The sequence below is a fragment of the Haliotis asinina genome, chromosome 3 (genome assembly GCF_037392515.1).
Source record: "Haliotis asinina isolate JCU_RB_2024 chromosome 3, JCU_Hal_asi_v2, whole genome shotgun sequence".
Classification (NCBI taxonomy): domain Eukaryota; kingdom Metazoa; phylum Mollusca; class Gastropoda; order Lepetellida; family Haliotidae; genus Haliotis; species Haliotis asinina.
This window is the reverse complement of record NC_090282.1, coordinates 30,878,669-30,902,217: the sequence shown is the minus strand read 5'-3', so window position 1 is coordinate 30,902,217 and position 23,549 is coordinate 30,878,669. Positions and strand designations below refer to the sequence as shown.

General features: G+C 38.7%; 1 protein-coding gene across 1 annotated transcript in view; it reads right to left on the bottom strand.

Annotated features, from left to right (window-relative positions):
- The window catches only part of LOC137277793 (zwei Ig domain protein zig-8-like), a 105,035-nt gene that overhangs the window by 36,485 nt on the left and 45,001 nt on the right, over positions 1–23,549 (bottom strand). The window contains exon 3 of the mRNA XM_067809725.1: positions 8,119–8,315. Coding sequence (XP_067665826.1) covers positions 8,119–8,315 — 197 coding nt within the window. The remainder of the gene's footprint in view (positions 1–8,118; positions 8,316–23,549) is intronic.

Below are 23,549 nucleotides of genomic sequence, written 5' to 3'. Positions count from 1 at the left end.
CACTGCAAAAATGGTGTCTTTGTTCACATTCTAATATACCAAGAGTTTCATTAACTGAGAAGAATCATTGCTATGTCTTTATGTATCTTTATTGGATCATAAGGAGGAACCAAAGCTTTGAAACTTTAAGTTACCATTTATCGTCATCAATATCATGATCTTAATTTAATTTAAGTTTAATTTAAGTGAAATTCCATTAATTACCGTTTTCCCAAACCCTACTACCTACAGCATACCCTCCAGTGACTGGTAAATGGGTTGTGCCTATATTTTAAAGGTAAAAAAATCACTTCCCATTCTGCATACAGTAATTTTTGTAGGTAAAATGGGATATAGGCAGAATGTGGCGTAATCTTGACAGACAGACAGTCAGGTCTCAACATGATCTTCAATATGTTCTTTTTGCCAGCTGGAAACAAATACCATCTCAATTATTAAATTATTTATTTCTTGTTTTAAAATAGCATCCATGTGTCACAATGTCACATCCAGCAAACAACGGCTCTCTGTACAGCTTATTTAAGCACTATCATAGTCATTCATCATCCATCTAATTCCAAATGAAAGGAATAACATTTGGCCACATATTTGATATTCAGAGTAAATTTCGAACTTCACAAGAACTATAAGGACACAATTATCCCCTTCTGTATATGAATGATGCATAATTAACCTTGCTTTGTTGTAAATATATCTACCACAGAGATGTTTCATGCTGTCAAAGAGGCAAGGATGAAAGGGAGGTCTGTCAGGTTTCCTCTTCATTGCTTGTTAATTGCAGGGTGGGCCCAATTCAGTCGGGAATAGGGAAGGTGCACGATGTGAACGAGAACGACCCTCTAATTGACTTAACGACAAAAACATTAAGATTGGTTGAAATATGACCAGGTTGATTTTTGGAACTTGAAATATACCTTCATGAAATTATGATGGATCAGCTAACAGGAATTTAGGTTTGCAACTCTTCAAGGATTTAAGATGATTAAATGGTCAAAGAAACCCATGATGGATGTGGTGAAGAAATTAATATGTGGTTATAAATCAAATGGCTGGCTGTATGAAAGATGTCATTTCTCCTAACTTCAAAGCCGTGACGCTTTATGACATAATTATTTGTCTGGCTTAGCTAAATAATCACATTCATACCTCAAAAAACACATGAATGAATTTTTCTTGTCTATATTTAAAACCACTTGACAATAAAGATACTTTTCCCTTAGATTGTCAAGTAAATACTTTAGCAGCTCTACGTGCTTGATGGCATAAGATATTTCAAAGCAAAATATAAATAATTACAGGAAGTTGTAATTGACATTTTTCATTTGATTAAAAAAACAAGATTAATCTTCATACACATGTGAAACTAACTGAACTATACCAAATATATACATTTCCTATAAAGAACCTACTGTATAATGACCTAAATGATTCAGCATAGAAGTCAACAACATTAAGTTAATTCCTGTTGAGGGTACACAAACTGATAGGGAAGTTACACATAATCAAAACAGCCTTTTTAGTGAAATGTTAAACATGTGTGTCCCTGTTTTTGGTAACCAGTGTAATGAAAGCTTGCTGCACATTTAGAATGACTGTTCAGCTGTATTTCATTGTGCAGTCTGTGGTGATTACATCAAATGAGCGTTGCCGTATTCCGGTTAAGCACCAACAGGTTTTGCTATGAAATTAGAAACTAATGCTATATATTGACAACACTTCTCCATAAACCTTGATTGTTCCTTAGATGTATGTAAATTCGGGCCTGGTACAGTTGAACCATAGACACCAAGTCCATGCATATAGAGAGGCTATCAATTATGAATTGGTCTTCACGGTTTGTTATCCACTCTCAGTTTCTAAACCCAGTAATGCAATAGGTGATGTAATCATATAAGCAGGAAGCTATCTGGGATTCCAAACTAATTGCCATTGACAAATAAATTCGGGGAAATAAGACACCTGTGATTTTCTTAAAGTTGCTTTCTTTCTCAAGTATATGAGCATCTTAAAATTTCAGTAAATGCCAAATCTGTACCAATAGCTACTGGCAAACAAGGACAATTTGAGCACCGACCTGACAACTGACACATATTAGCACATATGAGTGCTGCCCCAGGTGCCTGCCATTGTGAGCATAGGGACCTTGGGTTGTCTGCAATCAAGTGCTACACTGACTACATAAGAATTTCATGAGCATAGCTTGTACAGCTTACCACAGAATGAGTTTCATTGTCATGCACTGAATGTGCACCAACGTACACTAGCTCCACCATTCACAAACCAAATTGGTTAGCCCATCATCGTACATCACCAACTTGTCATAAATGTGTTCTCTATGCCATTCCAACTAATCCTTGTTTGCCTCAAAAAGTTTGATTGCAATGCTAGCCCTGCTATTAGTGTCATAAAAATCATCTTTCCTCTAGTGAAAACTTCAGTAACATGGCTTTCTATTCGTATCATTTCAACAGAAATTTGTTTCAACAGATTAGGATGTATATTGATCTCTAAACATTAGACAAATACCCACTGTAATCACTATATAACCTCATACAAATGACATTTCAAGTAAATAAAAAAAACGATCTGGATGATATTTTACATGATAAATAAACGTATTGCACTTTATTATTTATTCAAGGAGGGCACAAAAAAGTGATATGCCATAAATTGCAATATATTTACATTCCAAAGATATAAAATTTTAATGTAAGCTACACTTTTTTTCAAAGGTTGATAACTGTCTATGTTTTACAGCCAATATTTAAATAGACTAACTCAGATATTATTTATTATGATGTTTCATCAATGGCACATTTTCTTATTTAGATTTTTATACAAAGAAAATTGACCCCCAATTTGCACTTGTATATTTGGGATGCAGTTTTCAAATATTTTGAATATATCGTAATTCATATTTTGATGGGGAAGTGCCCAGAAATGCATCCTAGTGCAACATATGTCATATTTGGGATTTCACTTTCTCAGCAAAGTACGAATTCTAGTACTTTTTGGTTCAGTCCCATCCGGGATTCGAACCCCCACCCTCAAAGTCAGGCACCTAATCGCCAGCACACAAAGTCAGCCGCCTAACCCACTCAGCCACCGCGACTTCCCATGCTTGTTGGAAGAGGAGAAAAACGGGTTTGGGTGGTCAGGCCCGCTGACTTGGTTGACACGTGTCACCATGTCCCAACTGCACAGATTGATGCTCATGCTGTTGATCACAGGATTGTCTGGTCCATATTCAATTATCAACAGACTGTCATATTGCTGAGTGTGGACTTAAACAACAAACAAACAAACCAGCCTGCTACTTGTTCTAAGTGATCAGCCACACACAGGTCAGTTAATCAATGCTGCATGAATTTGGTTTTCAGATGTTCACATACACACAGAACAACATACACAAACAGCGTTGCTTGGTGTAAACTTCCAAAGTCAACAAGTTTCTAAAGCACATCTGCATTAAGGATTATTCCCACAACTGCAAATAAGCGCTCTTTACAGGTTCTTTACAGGGTTTTTTCTTGAGTGTGAGAAAAGTCACATCCAAACAGTCTCCCGTTCATATAGCTTGTCCCAGTACGTCTATACACAGCAAAGTTTAAGTACATTATGTATACAGTAGTATGTTTCAAAGTCTAGACAGACTGATCATGTCCAAATTAGACTGATTAAATATATAAATATACCTGGGACTCAACACTTCATATAATCATTATATTGAATAGGAAGTGATAATGGAGAACCATTATCAACGGAATGTCACATCGCTGCACCTTGAGACAGTCTCGTACAGATAATGAGGGGAAGTGTTCATTGGCGTTCAGAATTAGGGAGGGTGTGGCATTGCTGTTCTCAATTACAGAAGGTGTGTCACAGGTGTTCTCATTTAGGGAAACTAAATTCATCATCTTAATTATGTACGGTGTACAGTGTATGTTATGTAGTGTGGGTGTATCACACTTCATTACGGATGGTGTACTAGGGAAGAGGTACAATTAAAGGTGTCTTTAAATAGGGATTGTGTATCACAGGTGTCCTTAATTATGGAAAGTGTATTGGAGGTGTCCTTACAAAGGGATGGTGTATCATAGCTATCCTTAATTATGGAAAGTTTATTAGAGGTGTCTTTCACTTGGGATGGTGTACAGTAGTTGTCCTTAATAACTGAAAGTATATTACAGGTGTCCTTTAACAAGGATGGTGTGTAACAGGTGTCCATAATTACTAAAAGTGTATTAGAGGTGTCCTTAAATAGGGATGGTGTGTTGTAGGTGTCCTTCATTCATGAATGTGTACCATATTTATTGTTCAGGAACACGGCATAAAAGATGCACCATGGATATTCTTAATTAAGGAAATGTATCACTGATATTCTTAATTAAGGAAGTGTATCACTGATATTCGTAATTAGGGAATGTGTATCAAAGGTGTACTACGGCAGAGTGTGCACTGCATCATTAATGAGGGAGAATGTATTAAAGCCAATTTCATAAGGATGAGAGTACAATTGTTATTGTAATAACAACAGAGACATTTCAAAGCATATTTTGGGACAAGGTACAATAGGTATTAATGATGAAGAGTATCTATTGGCAGTTTAATGAGGAAGTGTGTATTCCTGACATTTTAGTGATGGATATCATACCATTGTCATAATACAATGGAGAGTATACAATAGGAATTTATTGATTGAGAGTATACAATGGGTCTGACCACTTGATTCTGTAAGTCAGATTATATGACATGACTGATCATAAAGTGACACATCCCCCCCCCCCCCCCGGACCCACATATTTGAAAGAACATATCATCTGACAGTTACTTGATGTATTTTTAGACTAAGTTTGAATCGTTTCCATGAAAATGATGACAAAATATTAATGCCAAATATCAGTAAAAGCGAAACACACCTCTTACTTTTGAGACTTAAGTCCAAAATGTTTCCATGGAAACTGTTGGAAACAACTTGTAAATACAAACAAACAAACGCACCACAAATTCTCTTGCTATGATGTCACCAGTGCCAACCATATGCCTCAAATCAATACTAGATTTTTCCATGAGCAATGTGCTATCTTGTCGTTCAAAACAAGAATATCCTGATGATTGACAGCATGTGATGCAGAAATGAATTAATTTGTGTTGTTACAAACATATAATTCTGGAACAATTAACAAAAGTGACTTGTCCTGTTTGGAAATGAAAACAAGCAAAGAGTCATCACAGTAGCATTAACTGAGATGAACAAACGGCATGTGACAGGGCTGTTTGCACACAACAGCCTGTTGTCTGGAGAGCACAGTAACAAATGCACGCAGTCTGCCTCTGACACAAAAATGCATGAAATGCAGCAGGAGAATGCAGCAATACAACGCAGCTAGTTTGGTGAATGTACAACGTAGAATACTAGAAACTTTCTGAATGTGCTATATGACTTCATGCAAAAAAGACATCTCACAGAAGCAATCGTTGCCTCATCTGATTACATTTTCTCTTCCAGTCTGTTTTCTTGTAAGTTCAAACATCATATTCCATCATGTGAGTTATCACACATTAACATTAACCTTTTCCAAATCTGAACAGATAAGAGAACATGTATGTTGAGATTTTAAAGAGCTGCATACATGTTGGTGTGATACATGAGAACATATGCTTATAAAAAGACTTTCATTTGAAGGTTTCATGCGGTAATTCAAAACTGCAATTGCATTTTGGGGATAAATTTAACTAAAGACAATGGCATCATTAACATACATTCAATTAATTTGTTTTAAGAATATGTAAACAATTGACGAGAAGATATCAGTTGTTTATAGAGTCGAGACCAGTGACATTGTAAACAAGATCATGAGCAGTTGTTATCGGTACCAAGGGACATATTTTTGGGGCCCTGGTCTATCTTGGTGAAGAGTAATGTGGTGGCATGGGGTCCTGTGTACAGAGCTCAGGTCATGCATCAACATTGAGCTCTGACAGTCCTTGGATGGGTCTCAGCTTGACTCCTCAGAGTTTCTAGGACTGCAGTCCTGCCCCACAATGAAGCACACTGTAATTTATGTGGTCTCACCTAAGGCAAATTAAGTTTGTTCAAAATTGCTTCTGTTTGGAGACCATTATTATCATTAAGCATTATTTAATAGACAAATACATCAATCACCAGGGTATTGCTGGACAGTATGTTTAAATTATTGCTGAATTGTTCTTGTAAGTTAACTAAAGAAAAAGCTATGGGCTAAAAACCTAACTTTGCCCCTAAACCAACAAAGCGCTGCCAAACACATAATTTACATACAATAGCGATTGGGAAATTTAAAAAATTACCTTATCCACCAAAGAAAATCAGTAACCCACATGTGTCATGACAGGCTTACTATAATTATTGGGATTGGGTGGTCAGGCTTGCTGACCTTGTTGACACATATCATTGTATCCAAATTGCGTAGATTGATGCTCATACCATTGATCACTAGATTGTCGGGTACACACTTGATTACTTACACACTGCTGCCATATAGCTGGAATAATGCCAAGTGTGGCATAAAATCTAAAGTAAACTCACTCACTCCCTTAATCATATCCTGTAGATAATGTTTGATAAAAAAATGTTCATTTTTTGTCAGAAAATATTGATATTACTCAAATTGGCATATAGAAAATGAGATGAAAACTTTACTGCTATGAGTTGATGTGTTTAGGATAGGACATTTTCACATTTAGTCTTGGACACTTGGTGTCTTAGCAGACTTTCAACAATCAATTCCTACACAGCCTCCCACAATGTTTACAGCCATTTTGCCTTATACATATGTAATTTGTTTTGATAGATAACAGATGGAGTTCTCTGGCATTTACATTTAATATTTGCTAGTTACTGGCTACTAGTTATTTACCATTTCCATTGCTTCCTCTGTTTATTGCATTCCCCCTTTCTTGCATTATATGGTACATAGAGATTCCTACACAACTGTCTGTCACACACCATTTGTCTTACAATGAATTGTTTCCAAATGTCTCTAACAAAGGAAGGTGTATCAAACACACTTTCCAACAAGCCTGTGTATGACCAGTATCTTTCACACACTAAGACCACTTCACACAGACTAATGCTTAGTCTCTGAATACATATAATTTTTATAGTGACAACCCATTTAAATTAAAAAAGGAGCCCCAGTGAGATGGGAGAACCTGAGAAAATCTAGATTTGCTTGATGTACGGCTTTAGCATTTAAGAGAGGGCCAGGCAGTAGGGAAAATAATATGGTTCACGGACTGTGAGATGGACTACACTCCATAGTGCCCTTGAGTCTACATATCTTGAATATCCTCATGGTCAAAGTGCTGCACTAGTACATACAATTCATATTTTATGTCATTCAGCCTACAGGTGATACAAAGACTTAGTGTAGCCCTACCATCCAAACTTCAGTTACACAATGGATTATCAAAGCAAATGAAAGCTAGATTAGACCGTGTACATTTGTTAGCTGCCTAAAACCATTCAATTTTTGCTACCAAGACAATACTGACATTTACACAGGAACAACTAACTTCTCAGTAATGGGCACTTAAGATATTAATATGACCTTAGGTCATCACCATGGAGTAGCCAATCAGAGCTATAGAATTCTATCTCACATAAATATCTGGTACTAGTTATCTCCCATGTGTTTTTCACCCATGAGGTATGTGAGAAGACTTGGTCTAGATCTCTTGAAAAAACATGTATGATATTCTACCAGGTTTTCCATTGGGTATTGATGGCATCTTTGGCATCTATAAGATCCGAGTCATATGTACTAGTTCAGTAAATTTATATGGACATAAGAATATATGGATATAATGAAGTAGACCTGATTAACATTTTTTGGGATTATGTATTAACTCCAAACTGTCCTTGGGTCAAGAATGTCTAACTTGTTCCCTGTTTGCAAATAGGACATTGCTTATATCATTAGGCTATGAAGTGCTGTCACTTTGAACAACAACAAACATGAGTTAATGGAAGAAATAAGTGTGTGTGCTTAACTTGAGAATTCGCCACTCAGAGGCAGCCCAAAATGTACACGATAAGTACTTTTTTATCGGATGCTTGTTGACAGCACAACATACCTGCTTCGTCCCCAGGTGCTGCACTACACAGGGAAGATGTGCCGTCTGCCCCATCCTGACATTCACAGTTGTCTGATTGCGGGTCAAATACACTGAATCCTTGAGGGGAGGTCGCTTGTACATCGGTTCAATGTACTCTGGTTCCCTGTGCTCATGCTTGTGCCTGCGACGGTGGGGAACATGGTTCTTGTTGTGTTCTGGAACAAATAAAAATGATATTGATAGATAAAATTGATAGACAAAGACTTGGTTACAGTTTTACAAAGAAGGTGACTAACTTCAGTTTTGTGCCAAACTCAGCAATATTCCAGCTATATGGCTGCAGTTTGTACATGATCAAGTCCAGACAATCCAGTAATCAAAAGCATGAGCATCATTTTATCCCACTGGGAAACGATGCGATCCTGTTAGTCAACTTTTATGGCAAACATGGGGTACTGGAGACCAACTCTAACCTTCGGTATCTTTCACGTGCACTTTATATTTCAGAGTGAGTGTTATGGTTATTTATGGCTGTAATCATCAGTTTCCGGATATCAAGGCTACCTTGCCATCCCTGGGGACAGACAAACTCGAAACTTATGAACACCCAGTTGCACAACATGCCAGGAAAAACATAAAAACCCATCGTGATATTTTCATCCACTTTATCGTGTGTCAGAGCTTTCAGTCACAAAGCAATATTAGTTGCTGTGGTGTTTTAGGTCTGTGTTAAACAACGTGAGTTACGATAAAGATTGTTTTGTGGAAAAGGTCAAAGAAATAGCCTAGAAATAATGGTAAGATTTAGGGTTATTGCCTCTGCATGCCTTTCTTCTCGACCATCAAAGACCTGGTTTCTGAGATCTGTATTCATGTGTTATGAGGGTATGCACACAATGAACACTGAAGTATGGCCTTGACGTAGAATTACTGTTGCTTGTCATGGAAGGGGCTGCACAATGTGATAGTGTATGTACACTGAGGATGTATCTCCATCACTGGCAACCTTTAGACCTAACACAAATGCTTCATTATGACTTTAAATTAATCCAAGGGGAAATAATGCCTTGTCAGCTAAAATTCACTAGAGAGTTGTGTCCCTTAGGTGTGTCATTATTCTGTGATCATGAGTTCTAATTGCCGATTTACCCCGATAATGATTCTTGGTTTCTCTGCACTACCATGACCTTAGGTTTCAACGTTGGCATAAATGTTTAAAATGCACATCATCCTTGGGCTTGGTTTCCACAGTATACTGACAGTGACATGATTAAAATATTGTTCTAAACATAATTCAGAAATTAATCAGTTCAGACAATGAGCTTCAATATTCGCAAAAATTAAAATGGAACAAAATAAAATGACTGTATGTAGTTACATGTACATCTGATACATATCATTGTGATATTATATGATGATTTAATTGTACAAATGTATGAAAAAGAATTTTTAACACCTTATCTGCTAATGATTTAAAGACTTCTTACATGTACTTGAATGTACTTGAACTAATACATGTACTTGAATTATTAACCCATTTCTGGTTCTCCCCATGATATTGCTGAAATATTGCTGAAAGTGGGGTAAAACCATACTCACTCATTGAATTTTAAAAACCTCACTCACTCATCAAACTAAACAAACACTGCACTACTCACACACATACATTGCACACACACACACTGAATTTATCCAAACCACTGGAATACTTTCAACACTGGATCTCAGACTACTTATTGATCAAAATTACAGGCAAAGGGTGGCATGATGACCAGATGTCCAGTTATCAGATTTGTTTAGACCATGAAAGCTACGGTGTGTATGGCAACACATAATTACTCACACATATAAATTCACTTGCTTGTTCACTTGCCCACTCACTCACTCACTCGCTCACTTGCTCACTCACTCACTGGGTACTCACTCACTGACACAGACACAAGTCTAAATACCCATCAGAGGATGACATGTAATTTCCTATCGATGTCCATCAAACTCTTCAGTATATATCAGTATTCCCATATTGTTTGAAATAATGTGAAATGGAAGTGGAAACTAAGAGAGGCTTACACCAGTTTTCCAAATGCTGTTCTGACTGATGGCAAGAAACCTCTAAAGCAGGCCTACAGTATAAACAAATCCCACTTAAACATAAGAAGTTGCACAAAACTTAAAGAGAATTCTATTGTGAAAAATACAGCTTTGTTTGTATTCAAACTGAGCACTGTTTCACAAACATTTGTAACAGAATCTCATGGAGAACGTGAGCTTGGAGCCCAGATTGAGATGCTTCAGTGTTCTCATTAACAGCTTCAAAAAAATAATTTTCTTTTTGTCAAGAGTCATGCTTTATGAAAAATACTCCAGTTGAAAGTGATGATTGGTAACACGTGCTAAATACTTTGAAACATGGAGCTACGATTTTCTCTTGTTTCAAAGCAAAATCTCCTGATTTCTGCTATGTTGCATTTATATATACCCTAAGAAAACAAAGTCAGAGGCAGTGCATAGTTCTTGATGCATATTCCACAGTGAGGCTGAGGCAGGGAACTGAGGAGTAATGGTCTGTGGCAGAGTATACAACAGCAGGAATGTTATCAGGTCACCAGTCAGTGCTGGCTGGAAGTCTGGGAGGTTGGGGACATTTGGTGCAGTATAACAAATTATGACAAATATGTGAGTGAGTGAGTGAGTGAGTTTAGTTTTACGTCGCACTTAGCAATATTCCAGCTATATGGCGATGGTCTGTAAATAATCGAGTCTGGACCAGACAATCCAGTGATCGACAACATGAGCATCGATCTGCGCAATGGGGAACCGATGACATGTGTCAACCAAGTCAGCTAGTCTGACCACCCGATCCCGTTAGTCGCCTCTTACGACAAGCATAGTCACCTTTTAAGGCAAGCATGGGTTGCTGAAGGCCTATTCTACCCCGGGACCTTCACGGGTCGACAAATATGTGAAGTAGCATAGTTTAGAAGTTGTAATATATCACACCAGCCTATAATTCACTGTTGATAGGACCTTGGTAGGTCTTTGTAAGACTTTGATAAACTGTTGCTGAAACTTTGTTGAGATCTTAGTGAGAAACTGGTGAGAACTTGATTAGTACTCTGATAAGATCTTGATGAGATTTTTGTGTGATCTTAATAATACTCGGATAAGATTCTGGGAGAATCTCATGAGATCCTGGTGAGACTTTGGTGAGTAAGTGAGTTTGGTTTTGCCATGCTTTTAGCAATATTCCAGCAATATCATGTGGGGAACACTGGAAATGGGTTTCAGACGTTGCAGGGAATTGAACCCTGATCTTCAGTGTGACCTTCCTGGTCTTCAGGCTATCTCACAGCCACTGCCACTACCACATATGACCTCTGTCTTTTTGAGACACTGATAAGGTTTTGTAACACACTGGTGAGTCTATAGTGAAATGTTGACAAGACTTTGGTAACACAATGGTAATACTCGATATTGACACGTGATATTGACAAAACCTTGAAAGGACCTTGGTAAGTTTCTGTGTGTTTTATGATTAAAGATGATGGTTCCATGTGGTGATACAGGATACACAATGTATATGCAATCTTGGCCCATATGGTGGATTTGATAAAGTAAACACAGATGGAAGTGCATAAACTACCTGCCTCCGTAGGCAGTTTGACGACTTGAAGTGATTTAGGATATTTTAAAGTGAGACGGGCAAGGATAAAATCAAATAGATGTTATCAAGCCAGGGTGGTGGCAGATAGTTTATATATTACTGTATTAGCAAGCCTCAGTGTTTTCATCATGTCTCATTCTCATGTTCTGGCACTGGAAAATGTCCTTGTCTGTCATAACTTTTACTTTAACACTGCTAACTTTCTTGGAATATCAGTTTTAGCATATTCCTTCGAAAGGTCAGTGACTTGTCAGTTGGACACTATAAGTTAAAGACAGTAGCACAGCTATATATAGGCTACACAGATTATTTCTACTTGCTTTTCACATCAGTCAGTTGGTCAATGCACTGGGGTAACTGTCCTGTATGAAAGGGAAGTTACTTTTTCTTTTTTGCACTCAGCAATTCACAAGTTATATGGTGGAGGTCTGTAAATGATTGCGTCTGGAACGGACAATCCAGTGGTCAACATAATAAGCATTCATCTACATAGCTTGGATTTCATGACAAATCAACAACCCTGACCATCCTGTGCTGGACAATCCTGTATCACTCCATAAACCCAAATCCACTATTTATTGTTATATTTCTGTACTATACTATACTACTAGATATTATAGTGTTGATATCCAGTCGGTTCAACTGCTCAACGGTGCTTTGTTTTTCCCCTAATCATTGGATGTCCATCACAACGGCACATAGTATTTTCAATCTCAGCTCCCTGGGGATCATACAACTCTTGCAGCCTATCCTTACAAGGCTTTTCCTATCCTTACCAGGTACCCATTCACAGCTGGGTGGACTGGGACACATAGTCACAGTACTTTGTCCATGTTTACAGCACTAGAGGTTGTGACAACACAGAAAGAGTTTGCACACAAAATGACTACAAGGTTTTTCACACCCGGTCACAGGTGGGCTCGATCCCGGAACCTCCAAGCACTGCTACTAGCTACCAGCAGAGGAAGAACCTGTATTCCCTCGGTGTAATGACTAGCTCCAGGCAGATGAAGAACCTACAAGCCCTCAGTGTAATGACTAGCTCCAGGCAGAGGAAGCACCTACATGTACCCAGTGTAATGACTAGCTCCAGGCAGATGAAGAACCTACATGTTCCAAGTGTATTGACTAGCTCCAGGCAGATGAAGCACCTACATGTACCCAGTGTAATGACTAGCTCCAGGCAGATGAAGAACCTACAAGCCCTCAGTGTAATGACTAGCTCCAGGCAGATGAAGAACCTACATGTTCCCAGTGTAATGACTAGCTCCAGGCAGATGAAGAACCTACAAGCCCTCAGTGTAATGACTAGCTCCAGGCAGATGAAGAACCTACAAGCCCTCAGTGTAATGACTAGCTCCAGGCAGAGGAAGCACCTACATGTACCCAGTGTATTGACTAGCTCCAGGCAGATGAAGAACCTACATGTTCCAAGTGTATTGACTAGCTCCAGGCAGATGAAGCACCTACATGTACCCAGTGTAATGACTAGCTCCAGGCAGATGAAGAACCTACAAGCCCTCAGTGTAATGACTAGCTCCAGGCAGAGGAAGCACCTACATGTACCCAGTGTAATGACTAGCTCCAGGCAGATGAAGAACCTACAAGCCCTCAGTGTAATGACTAGCTCCAGGCAGATGAAGCACCTACATGTACCCAGTGTAATGACTAGCTCCAGGCAGATGAAGAACCTACATGTTCCAAGTGTATTGACTAGCTCCAGGCAGATGAAGCACCTACATGTACCCAGTGTAATGACTAGCTCCAGGCAGATGAAGAACCTACATGTTCCAAGTGTATTGACTAGCTCCAGGCAGATGAAGCACCTACATGTACCCAGTGTAATGACTAGCTCCAGGCAGATGAAGAACCTACAAGCCCTCAGTGTAATGACTAGCTCCAGGCAGATGAAGAACCTACAAGCCCTCAGTGTAATGACTAGCTCCAGGCAGAGGAAGCACCTACATGTACCCAGTGTAATGACTAGCTCCAGGCAGATGAAGAACCTACATGTTCCAAGTGTATTGACTAGCTCCAGGCAGATGAAGCACCTACATGTACCCAGTGTAATGACTAGCTCCAGGCAGATGAAGAACCTACAAGCCCTCAGTGTAATGACTAGCTCCAGGCAGAGGAAGCACCTACATGTACCCAGTGTAATGACTAGCTCCAGGCAGATGAAGAACCTACAAGCCCTCAGTGTAATGACTAGCTCCAGGCAGATGAAGCACCTACATGTACCCAGTGTAATGACTAGCTCCAGGCAGATGAAGAACCTACATGTTCCAAGTGTATTGACTAGCTCCAGGCAGATGAAGCACCTACATGTACCCAGTGTAATGACTAGCTCCAGGCAGAGGAAGAACCTACAAGCCCTCAGTGTAATGACTAGCTCCAGGCAGAGGAAGCACCTACATGTACCCAGTGTAATGACTAGCTCCAGGCAGATGAAGCACCTACATGTACCCAGTGTAATGACTAGCTCCAGGCAGAGGAAGCACCTACATGTACCCAGTGTAATGACTAGCTCCAGGCAGATGAAGAACCTACAAGCCCTCAGTGTAATGACTAGCTCCAGGCAGAGGAAGCACCTACATGTACCCAGTGTAATGACTAGCTCCAGGCAGATGAAGAACCTACAAGCCCTCAGTGTAATGACTAGCTCCAGGCAGAGGAAGAACCTACATGTTCCCAGTGTAATGACTAGCTCCAGGCAGGTGAAGAACCTACAAGCCCTCAGTGTAATGACTAGCACCAGGCAGATGAAGCACCCACATGTACCCAGTGTATTGACTAGCTCCAGGCAGGTGAAACACCTACATGTACCCAGTGTATTGACTAGCTCCAGGCAGATGAAGCACCTACATGTACCCAGTGTATTGACTAGCTCCAGGCAGATGAAGCACCTACATGTACCCAGTGTATTGACTAGCTCCAGGCAGGTGAAGCACCTACATGTACCCAGTGTATTGACTAGCTCCAGGCAGGTGAAGCACCCACATGTACCCAGTGTATTGACTAGCTCTAGGCAGATGAAGCACCTACATGTACCCAGTGTAATGACTAGCTCCAGGCAGATGAAGCACCTACATGTTCCAAGTGTATTGACTAGCTCCAGGCAGAGGAAGCACCTACATGTACCCAGTGTATTGACTAGCTCCAGGCAGGTGAAGCACCTACATGTACCCAGTGTAATGACTAGCTCCAAGCATAGGAAGCACCAACATGACCCCGGTGCAATCTTGTCATGGCTGAACAGACCCAGACATCTGACACAGATATTGACAAAAAAATAGTTTAAATAAACTCCCTCACCCTCTGATATACCAGTTCACTTAAAACATATATGAGCGGGAATATCAGTTACAATAACAACAAAACAAACAGGATATTGTTTAGGAAACTCACAAGTGTTATCAGCAAAAGGACAAAACATTATTCAATTTGGTAAAAATCCAATCTGAAACCTAAATAGTATCTTTGATGTGCTCACTTGAATACTTATAACATGTCGTAAAATACACAGCAACAGACACAGTCGCTGTATACAAGCAAGACTTGTGTTACTTAAAAGTGTAGCGTTTGCCATAATTCTGTAAGGTATCGTGTTTTGCATCTCTCGTCACCGTACGTTCACATTGTTTACATTCTGTGCGTAAAGCCGCTGTGTAAATGCCTCACTTGAAAGAAACTGTTGCTGCTATCTTCTCCACTTGCAACGTGACAAGCAAGTTGGCAAAGAACTGGTTACATACACTGGAAACACAAAACTGCTTCTTCTCCAAACAGTCCTTTGGAGAAATGCTAAGACACCCTGTTGGAATTGTTGGCAAACTTAAGTGTGTCACTGGTAAATGATTTATAGTAAGTGTCTCAATGTGTGATGACTGATAAGTGCTTAAAATTCTTCCCTTTCTTGCTGATATTAGATAATCTGTAAATGATGGAGACACGCATGCTTTTGTGGAAACATATGAGATTGTGCAACAATACAACACTTAGTTCTCACCAGTTGTTTAAAGTATCTAAATTGGACTATTTTTCAAAGTTAAATCACACGTTTTGAAGGTTCAGATCTTTTTCACAAGTTCCAGGAATGAGAAAAACTACAGAAATGTGATGCTACTGAGTTTAGAGGCACTAACTATTATTTAAACATTGAGGTATTTCGGCTCAACGACTCACTACACCGCATGATAATCTAAGATCACACTTTCGACTGTAGCGAAAATCTTCTTTCCAAATGATCAGTCTGCTGAAGACATAAGCGTAATTTTGCTCAATGTACCACAGTGTAGCAAGACAAGCATTACAATTATTTTACCCAGTCAGATGAGATTCCTGGTACCTCTGTCTTTGCTTGTATTGAGCAACCTCAACAGTTCACTGGGAAATGGGACTTTTTCCCAGCGTCAATTAGACAAAGCAAGTTCTTCTTTCAAGACATCGTGCATATTCGCTGCATGAGACCTGACAATCTTGACAGGAACAATGATTACCTCCCTTGTTTTGTTTTTCTCAGTGCCACATTATGCTGTGTATTTATATCCCTGTTTCCAAACCTCCAACATGAAGAGTTACACTTCCAGAAGATATAAACTGTGGAGAGATCGTACACAGAAGAGTCCTAAACTTTCATTTTTTTGGCAGCAAATCACCATCTTTTCAATCATTATTCCAGTAATGGTTTGAAAGAATATTATTTCCATCTGCTTGTAAAGAGTTTGGTTTCTGAAAGCCATAACACACAGGGAATATCTTCATTCTCTTTTAAAGTAAAGGCATTTCTTTCAATAGACAGTCTTAACCAAACATAATGTACACAGACATTTTCACAAACTATGAATTATGTTGTTTGGGAAAGCTTTTCAACACTTAGCCCATCTTCTTGAGTTATGTACGCCAGAAACGTGAGTCCTCAACGACCGAAACACACATACGCTATAAGAGCATCATTCTGTCATCACTAAACTGTATAACAAAAAGACCCCAGACACTAATTTCCAAACCCATCTGCCATAGTTGGAAAGTAATAAAGAAACAGAATTGTTGAATATTTGAATCAAATTTTATTTTAATCTAAGAAAAGTAACTACACAAAAAAGTTTAAAACTGGTAATATACCACCTGTTAAGTACCACAACATTGTACATATTCACTGACCGCCACAAGTATATGCTACATTTACACACGGTATTCAATCTATTTAACGCCAGGATGGTTATGAATATTACAGGATTGATTCAATATCACTACCTGCTTCATTTCAAAGACATGTTTTGTTACTAAGAGACCTAACATACCAGTTGATGAATGTGGTGGGTTTTACAAATACATGATAAATTGCTCACAGGTCAATAGGGGCGCTTGGGTTGATGTACCCTCAATGTTTTGTTTGTGTTCTCTGAGCAAAAAAGGGCGAGGGTAACATAAAGTAACATCAAGGGTACATCAACCAATGGGCCCAGAGGGACCAGTCAACAACATATTTATCTTACCAAACACCTCAATTTTGAACTGTGTGAAGAAAGGGTATCAGATCATACACTTCAGCCAACCTGTGTGAATCGAATGATTTCAATCTTGCATCTTGCTGTTTTCCCGCAGGTATTGTCTTAATAAAGTTGCCACGGTGTAATTCCCCTTCTTAATATTGAACGTTTTGTCAAAATTTATTTATTGGAATGTGAAGCAAATCATTTATAGCCATGGCTACATTCTGCAGATGACATAAGAAAAACGTATTTAGAGTTATCTCCCTTCCATCCATTTGCATTTGCACAACATGGGAAATTTCTGGGCAACATGCGTGGTTCAATGTTATTTGAAATAAAGAAGTACTACCATAAGTAAGTACCATATGAGTTGCCATTGCCAGCAGGGTACATTGCAATGTACCTCGCTTGTAAGTGGGATACACTGAAAATAATGTAAGAGTGCTTAGCCATTCAGAATGTGTCATTTATGAGTGAGGTAAGATAACATCTGTCTTCACCATACCTTGCACAACATGTGTTTTATTGATGAAAATGTATCTTTTTCCCTGTATCAATAAAACTTCTATGAATTTCATATTTCTATGAATTTGTCAGTATCAATATACACAACTTGTGTAATTGAAGGCTTTACTTTCCCTCTGTCCAAACTTTGGCACTTTCTGCTTGATTCTTAACCTTTAAGAACTCTGTCTGTTTAGAAAATGTCTGGACTTGATGTACAATGGCTGAGCCATAATCGATTTAGGATTCAATAAGCTGGCGGTAGACTACATCGAAGGTCCTTACATGTGCAACGCTGGCACTTGACACGCTGACACCTGTAACGATGCACCTCTCACTCCATGGTTCATAATGGTATATATTTCATTGGAGGAACTGTTGCCTTAACTGTTTATATAGACCAGGGATGCTTACATCTTTATTCACTGACCTTTCTGACATGTGGCTGTTTAGACAGAAAATTTCCAGTCCCCACTGTCAACAAATGTTCTTAAAGTGTCTCCTATCTTAGATCATTAGTTGTGTGGAGCATAGCACAGGAGAAATATAAAATAAACATTGGTCCCACAAATCTGTTGTCTAACCCGTGAACTAAGCTTGGTGGCCAAGGCTTCTGAAGACAAAAGCCTAAATATGGCTCTAAGCATCATTTCGGCAGAGTTCGGTGTTATCATGTGGAGAATTAATACATGAGCTTACTGGACCAGACACAATGTTAATAGAATTTAGACTGAAGTCGCAGACTGGAACAATGAAGCACACCATGAAGGTTTGAAACACTGGCAACCAGAGGCTGATCTTTCCTGTTTGGCATGCTCTCTGCCCAAGTGATATTCCTTGCTAATAGATGATACTATACACATGAACAGGCAATAAGCAGATTGAACAGTGGGCATAACGTGTCCATAAGTGAGTGAGTGAGTTTGGATTTACTATGCTTTTACCAATATTCCAGCAATATCATGATGGGAACACAAGAAATGGGCTTGCCAATTTCATGTTGTAACCGAATGGGGAATCAAACCTGGGCCTTCGACATGATGAGCTGATGCTTCAACCACTAGGCTACTTCAGCGCCTCCTGCTCCTCCACAAGAGCATCATGTGTCTCTTAAGATAGTCCAGACTGGGTACTCTTTTGCACTGACATTCTGTATTAAATTCTACTAAGGCAGTATTTCTGTTGGTGAACTGAAATCTCCAAGATTCATCACAAGCTCAGTAGCATATCTAAGAATGCTGACATGACTTGGAAGACCTTTGATTCAAGACATTAAAACTTTACCCCCTAATGTGCTGTAGAACAAATTTATTCCCAAACCTTTTCCCTTACATTAAACGTTTTTATTAATAACAAAAAGTGGAATCAGTGAGTACTTCTTCATAGCAGAAGTGTGGAATCAGGCAAATGGTGCTTCTATTTCTGTACAAGTGTAAATGGTCAGGATAGCCTTCTAGTGACCAGCAGTTATCATTCCTCTTTCCCAGTAATCACTACATATATTTTTCACAGAGATTATTACCTTGAAACAAAACATAACTTGTTTCTACGGATAGTCAAAACTGGATATCCTTTAACACTTACGTCATATGTTTATACACTATGACTGCCTTCTAGGTCTGCTGGAGTGGAAGGTCAGTAGTTTATTTCCCTACCAAGAGACATTTAAAGTTATTTTATCCCTTGCTCTGGCATTCGGTGGAGAAAACAAAGACAGTCAGCAAGGCGTCACTGTGTCTAACTGGGTATCAATGTTGCAGCAGTCTAAACCAGAATCACCCAGACCAGTTAAAGCAATCACACAAACATGCATGTACATCCGATATAAATGTAAAAATATGGAATGCAATGCCAAAATCCATTTCACCTCATGTCACTGAACTTTTTTATACACATGTATACATGTAAATAAAAGCGACAAACCCATCTCCATATTTATAAAACATCTTATCAACAACTGAAAAAATTCCTTTTGTTGGGTAACAGCTGGTGTTACTCTTTTATTATTGCCAGTATGACATGCATGTCTAGGAAATGGTCTTCAGTTCCATTTAGAAATTTATCCATTTCCTGCATGTTCTGACATCCTCTTCATGATGTCTTTAAGGATATCATGTGACCTCATTCCATCAATATACACCCAGCTAACACACAGCAACATTGTGGGACAGTTGTAGATTCGTAATCTCATGACACAACATTGTGGCAATTTTTGTATTATGTAATTTTATACTGTTAGGTCACAACATAGTGACAACATTGCAATTTTTTATGTTGAGGGCACATGCTTGAGGCTCCTAACAACATTTCTTATAACTTGGCACAGACCCCCACCATATAGCTGGAATATTGATGAGCACAACATAAAATTTAACTCACTCACTTATAACTTGGTGTGAAAGAGTTTTATGTGAAATATTTCACTCTGTGATTCTTTCCTTAACTATTCAGCTGCAGCTTCAGAAAACACATGGCCAAAACAACAGGAAATTGATGAATAAACATTGAAGTGAATTCTGCTGTTTCTTATATTCCGTTCACATTTGTGAAAACTATTCAACTATTAATGTCAAATAGAACGTTAAGACAACAAAAAACACATTAGTGTCAAATGACTTTACCATGTAGTGACGTAAAAATGATGTATCATAACTCTTTAGGCATACCACTAAGGGTTACTAAGCAATGACTTAGTTTTAAAATTTTATTCACTTCCATTTCTGTGTCTCTGTGGTACCCACAGGAAAATGGCAACCATTATCAAGAAGGAATGTTTAGAACATACTTGTGATATATCACAACACCAGACGATAATCATGTGACAATATAAATGGGAGTCCACAGAATAACATCATAACAGTGAAAGCATAGTGTTGCGACAAGAACTTGCTAACTGGGCACACTGGCTTCATTCAAAGGAATGTTCAGACATTTCCACATTTTCTTGCAAAACAAAGAATTGTGTTGGAACTTGGAATCACAGATGTCATTTCACCTCACACACTGTCACTGTGTGACTGGCTGAATGGTCTTCTGTCATTTTCAATGCACCCCATGTACAATCGAGGTGCATTGCAGTACACCCCGCTGCCAATAGCAACTCACATGGTACTTCATGGTAGTTACTTCTTATCTCGAATAACATTAAATGACGAACGATGCACAGAAATGACCGATCTTGTGCAAATGGAAATTGATGGAAGGGAGATTACTCTTAATCTGTTTTTCTTGTATCATCTGCAAAATCTACTGATGGCTACAAAAATATCCGACTCTCTTTTCATTAAATTTTGACAAAATGTCCAAATGTAGTCCCAGTGAATATTGAGAAGGGGAATTACATCATGGCAACTTTACTAAGACAATACCACAGGGAAAAACAGCAAGATGCAGGATTTGAATCGTTTGATTCACATAGGTTGGCTGAAGTGTACGATCTGATACCTATGCTTCAAACAGTTCAAAATTAACATAGAGGTGTTTGGTAAGATAAATACGTTGTTGACTGGTTCATCAGCGACCATGGGCTGAGGTACACCCATGACTAGTGAACAACTTAAAATATACACCTCTTATATTGATAATGTCCCTCTCATGGTAAATCCATTAACTCGGAACAAATTTTCATGTTTTCTCAGGTTTTCACCCAAAAATGTAATTACTTTTTGGTAGGTCATGGGTAGATGCACTGAATAAGAAGTATTGTTGGCTGGTTCGCTGGCAAATCAATATCTGATCTACATGTCAGAGCTGACAGGTCATCATGTTTGACCCTAATACAAATGCTTTTGGAGTTTTTTTTATCATCACTTTAGATTTGGTTTCATTTATATTTTTTATCATTTGGGTAAACAAGAAGATAAAAAGTAGGTTCTGTATACTTTGTATGAACTGACTCGATGTATCAATCCGTCTATAGATTGACTTTGGGCTCATAAAAACATCTGAATGCCATTTTTATGAGTGATATCAGGATAACATCTGACAATCTGTGTGCTTCCATACTTCCATGATTCTACTCCTGACTTCGTAACTCATCATTAATAGCCCTCTTGGTTTCATAGCGGCAATTTGTCTTCCTTGTCATTGGTACTGAGAATCACTGCTTCAGTTCATCTTGGCCAACACAAAGATGATTTCCTTCAATCTTGACAGTTGCTCAAATAAATCATAAAGGGTTTCTCTGTAGAAATGTCCTCATTGTCAACTTTCAAAAGAATATGATGTTTGATCTGTATAATTCAGTATCATGAAGATTAACTTCTACAAGTTTAATTAGGCAATGGGTTCCTATTTTGGAACATCAGCCAAACCTTGTTCTGTCGGCAGTCTATGGTTTTAGAATGTACATGAAAACCCCTCTCTCCTTACAGTAATATCAACTTAACAACCACAGTTTCGACCACTTCATGTCATCAGTGAATATCAACTCATTTGTGCTACCTAACAATGAGGGTTAATTGTGTCATCGGTCATAACCTCCTTGCAATTTTCAAAGCTAACAAAGTCCATGATTTTCAATACTGATTGACCTGTAATGACAAGCTTTGGTACAGAGCAGATCAATTGTTCATCCAGAGTATACTTCTGAGGACATCTGGATTGATTCTAATTACAAATCTAACAATCAAGGGTTAATTTGCACATCTATACTTCTGAGGACATCTGGATTGATTCTAATTACAAATCTAACAATCAAGGGTTAATTTGCACATCCTGCTCTTCTTTCTATCAATGCACAATCATTGAAATGCCAGAACACCACACATGTTATTGCACCAGGACAAGTATACTCATTTGAAAAACCTCCCATTTTCCACAAACTGCAATACTTGATATTCCATGGAATACATTTCTGTATATTTGTTATCAAATTCAGACAGGCTATACAATAACATTTTCTCTCTGTGTGTAATTCTTACACCAATTAATGATCATCCTGCCCACAACACATTAGTCACCACCATCATGCTATTCCAGTAATATCATGGCAGGGTGACACTAGAATTTCCCTGCACGCATTTTACCCATGTTGGGAATCGAACCTGTTCCTTCAGTGTGACAAGCAAAAGCTTTAACCACTAGGCTAAAACCCTCCACATCCCCCAACCTTTCCCTTCATGCAATGACTACCATTGCCTCATTTGACCATCAAGCCAATCAACCCATCATGACTGAAACTCACTGATTGCAACATGGAAGAACGAGAGGGCACTAATCATGGTTTGGCTTCAGAGAGAGGAAATAGAGAAGTAGAGATGGCAGGTAGGGCTTATCAGGCAGAGGAGGAATGAGTGAGTAGGAAGATGGTAAACTCTTTGCTCTATGTTCTTCTGGCTGCGGAAAAAACATGAGTTGTGTTCTGAAGACTGGAGCAAATGAGGCAGGAAAAAGGCGTGTTTCAGCCTGACGAGATTGATGGGTATATTACACTCATGGGATGTACCGACGACTGGCAGAAGCAACTTACAGCCCTGGAGCAAGATGTCAGATGTGTGGATGTCGGAAAGTCAAATATTTAACAGGCATTACAATTCATAGAGGTTAGGAACTATGGAGAATGTGTATTCTTGGTGGTCTTTTAGCCAAGGATAATGTTCGTTTGGCAAAAAAATCCAGAATGAACTTTTGACCTAAGTGTTTTAGGAGAATTATTGTATAGGGTATTGACTACTGGGTGGGTGAGTTGGGGTATTGGATGAGTTTGGCCTGGAGTGAGTGAAAGAGTGAGTGAGCACACAAATAATGAGTGAGTAGATGAGTAAATAGAGGAGTGAGATAAGTGA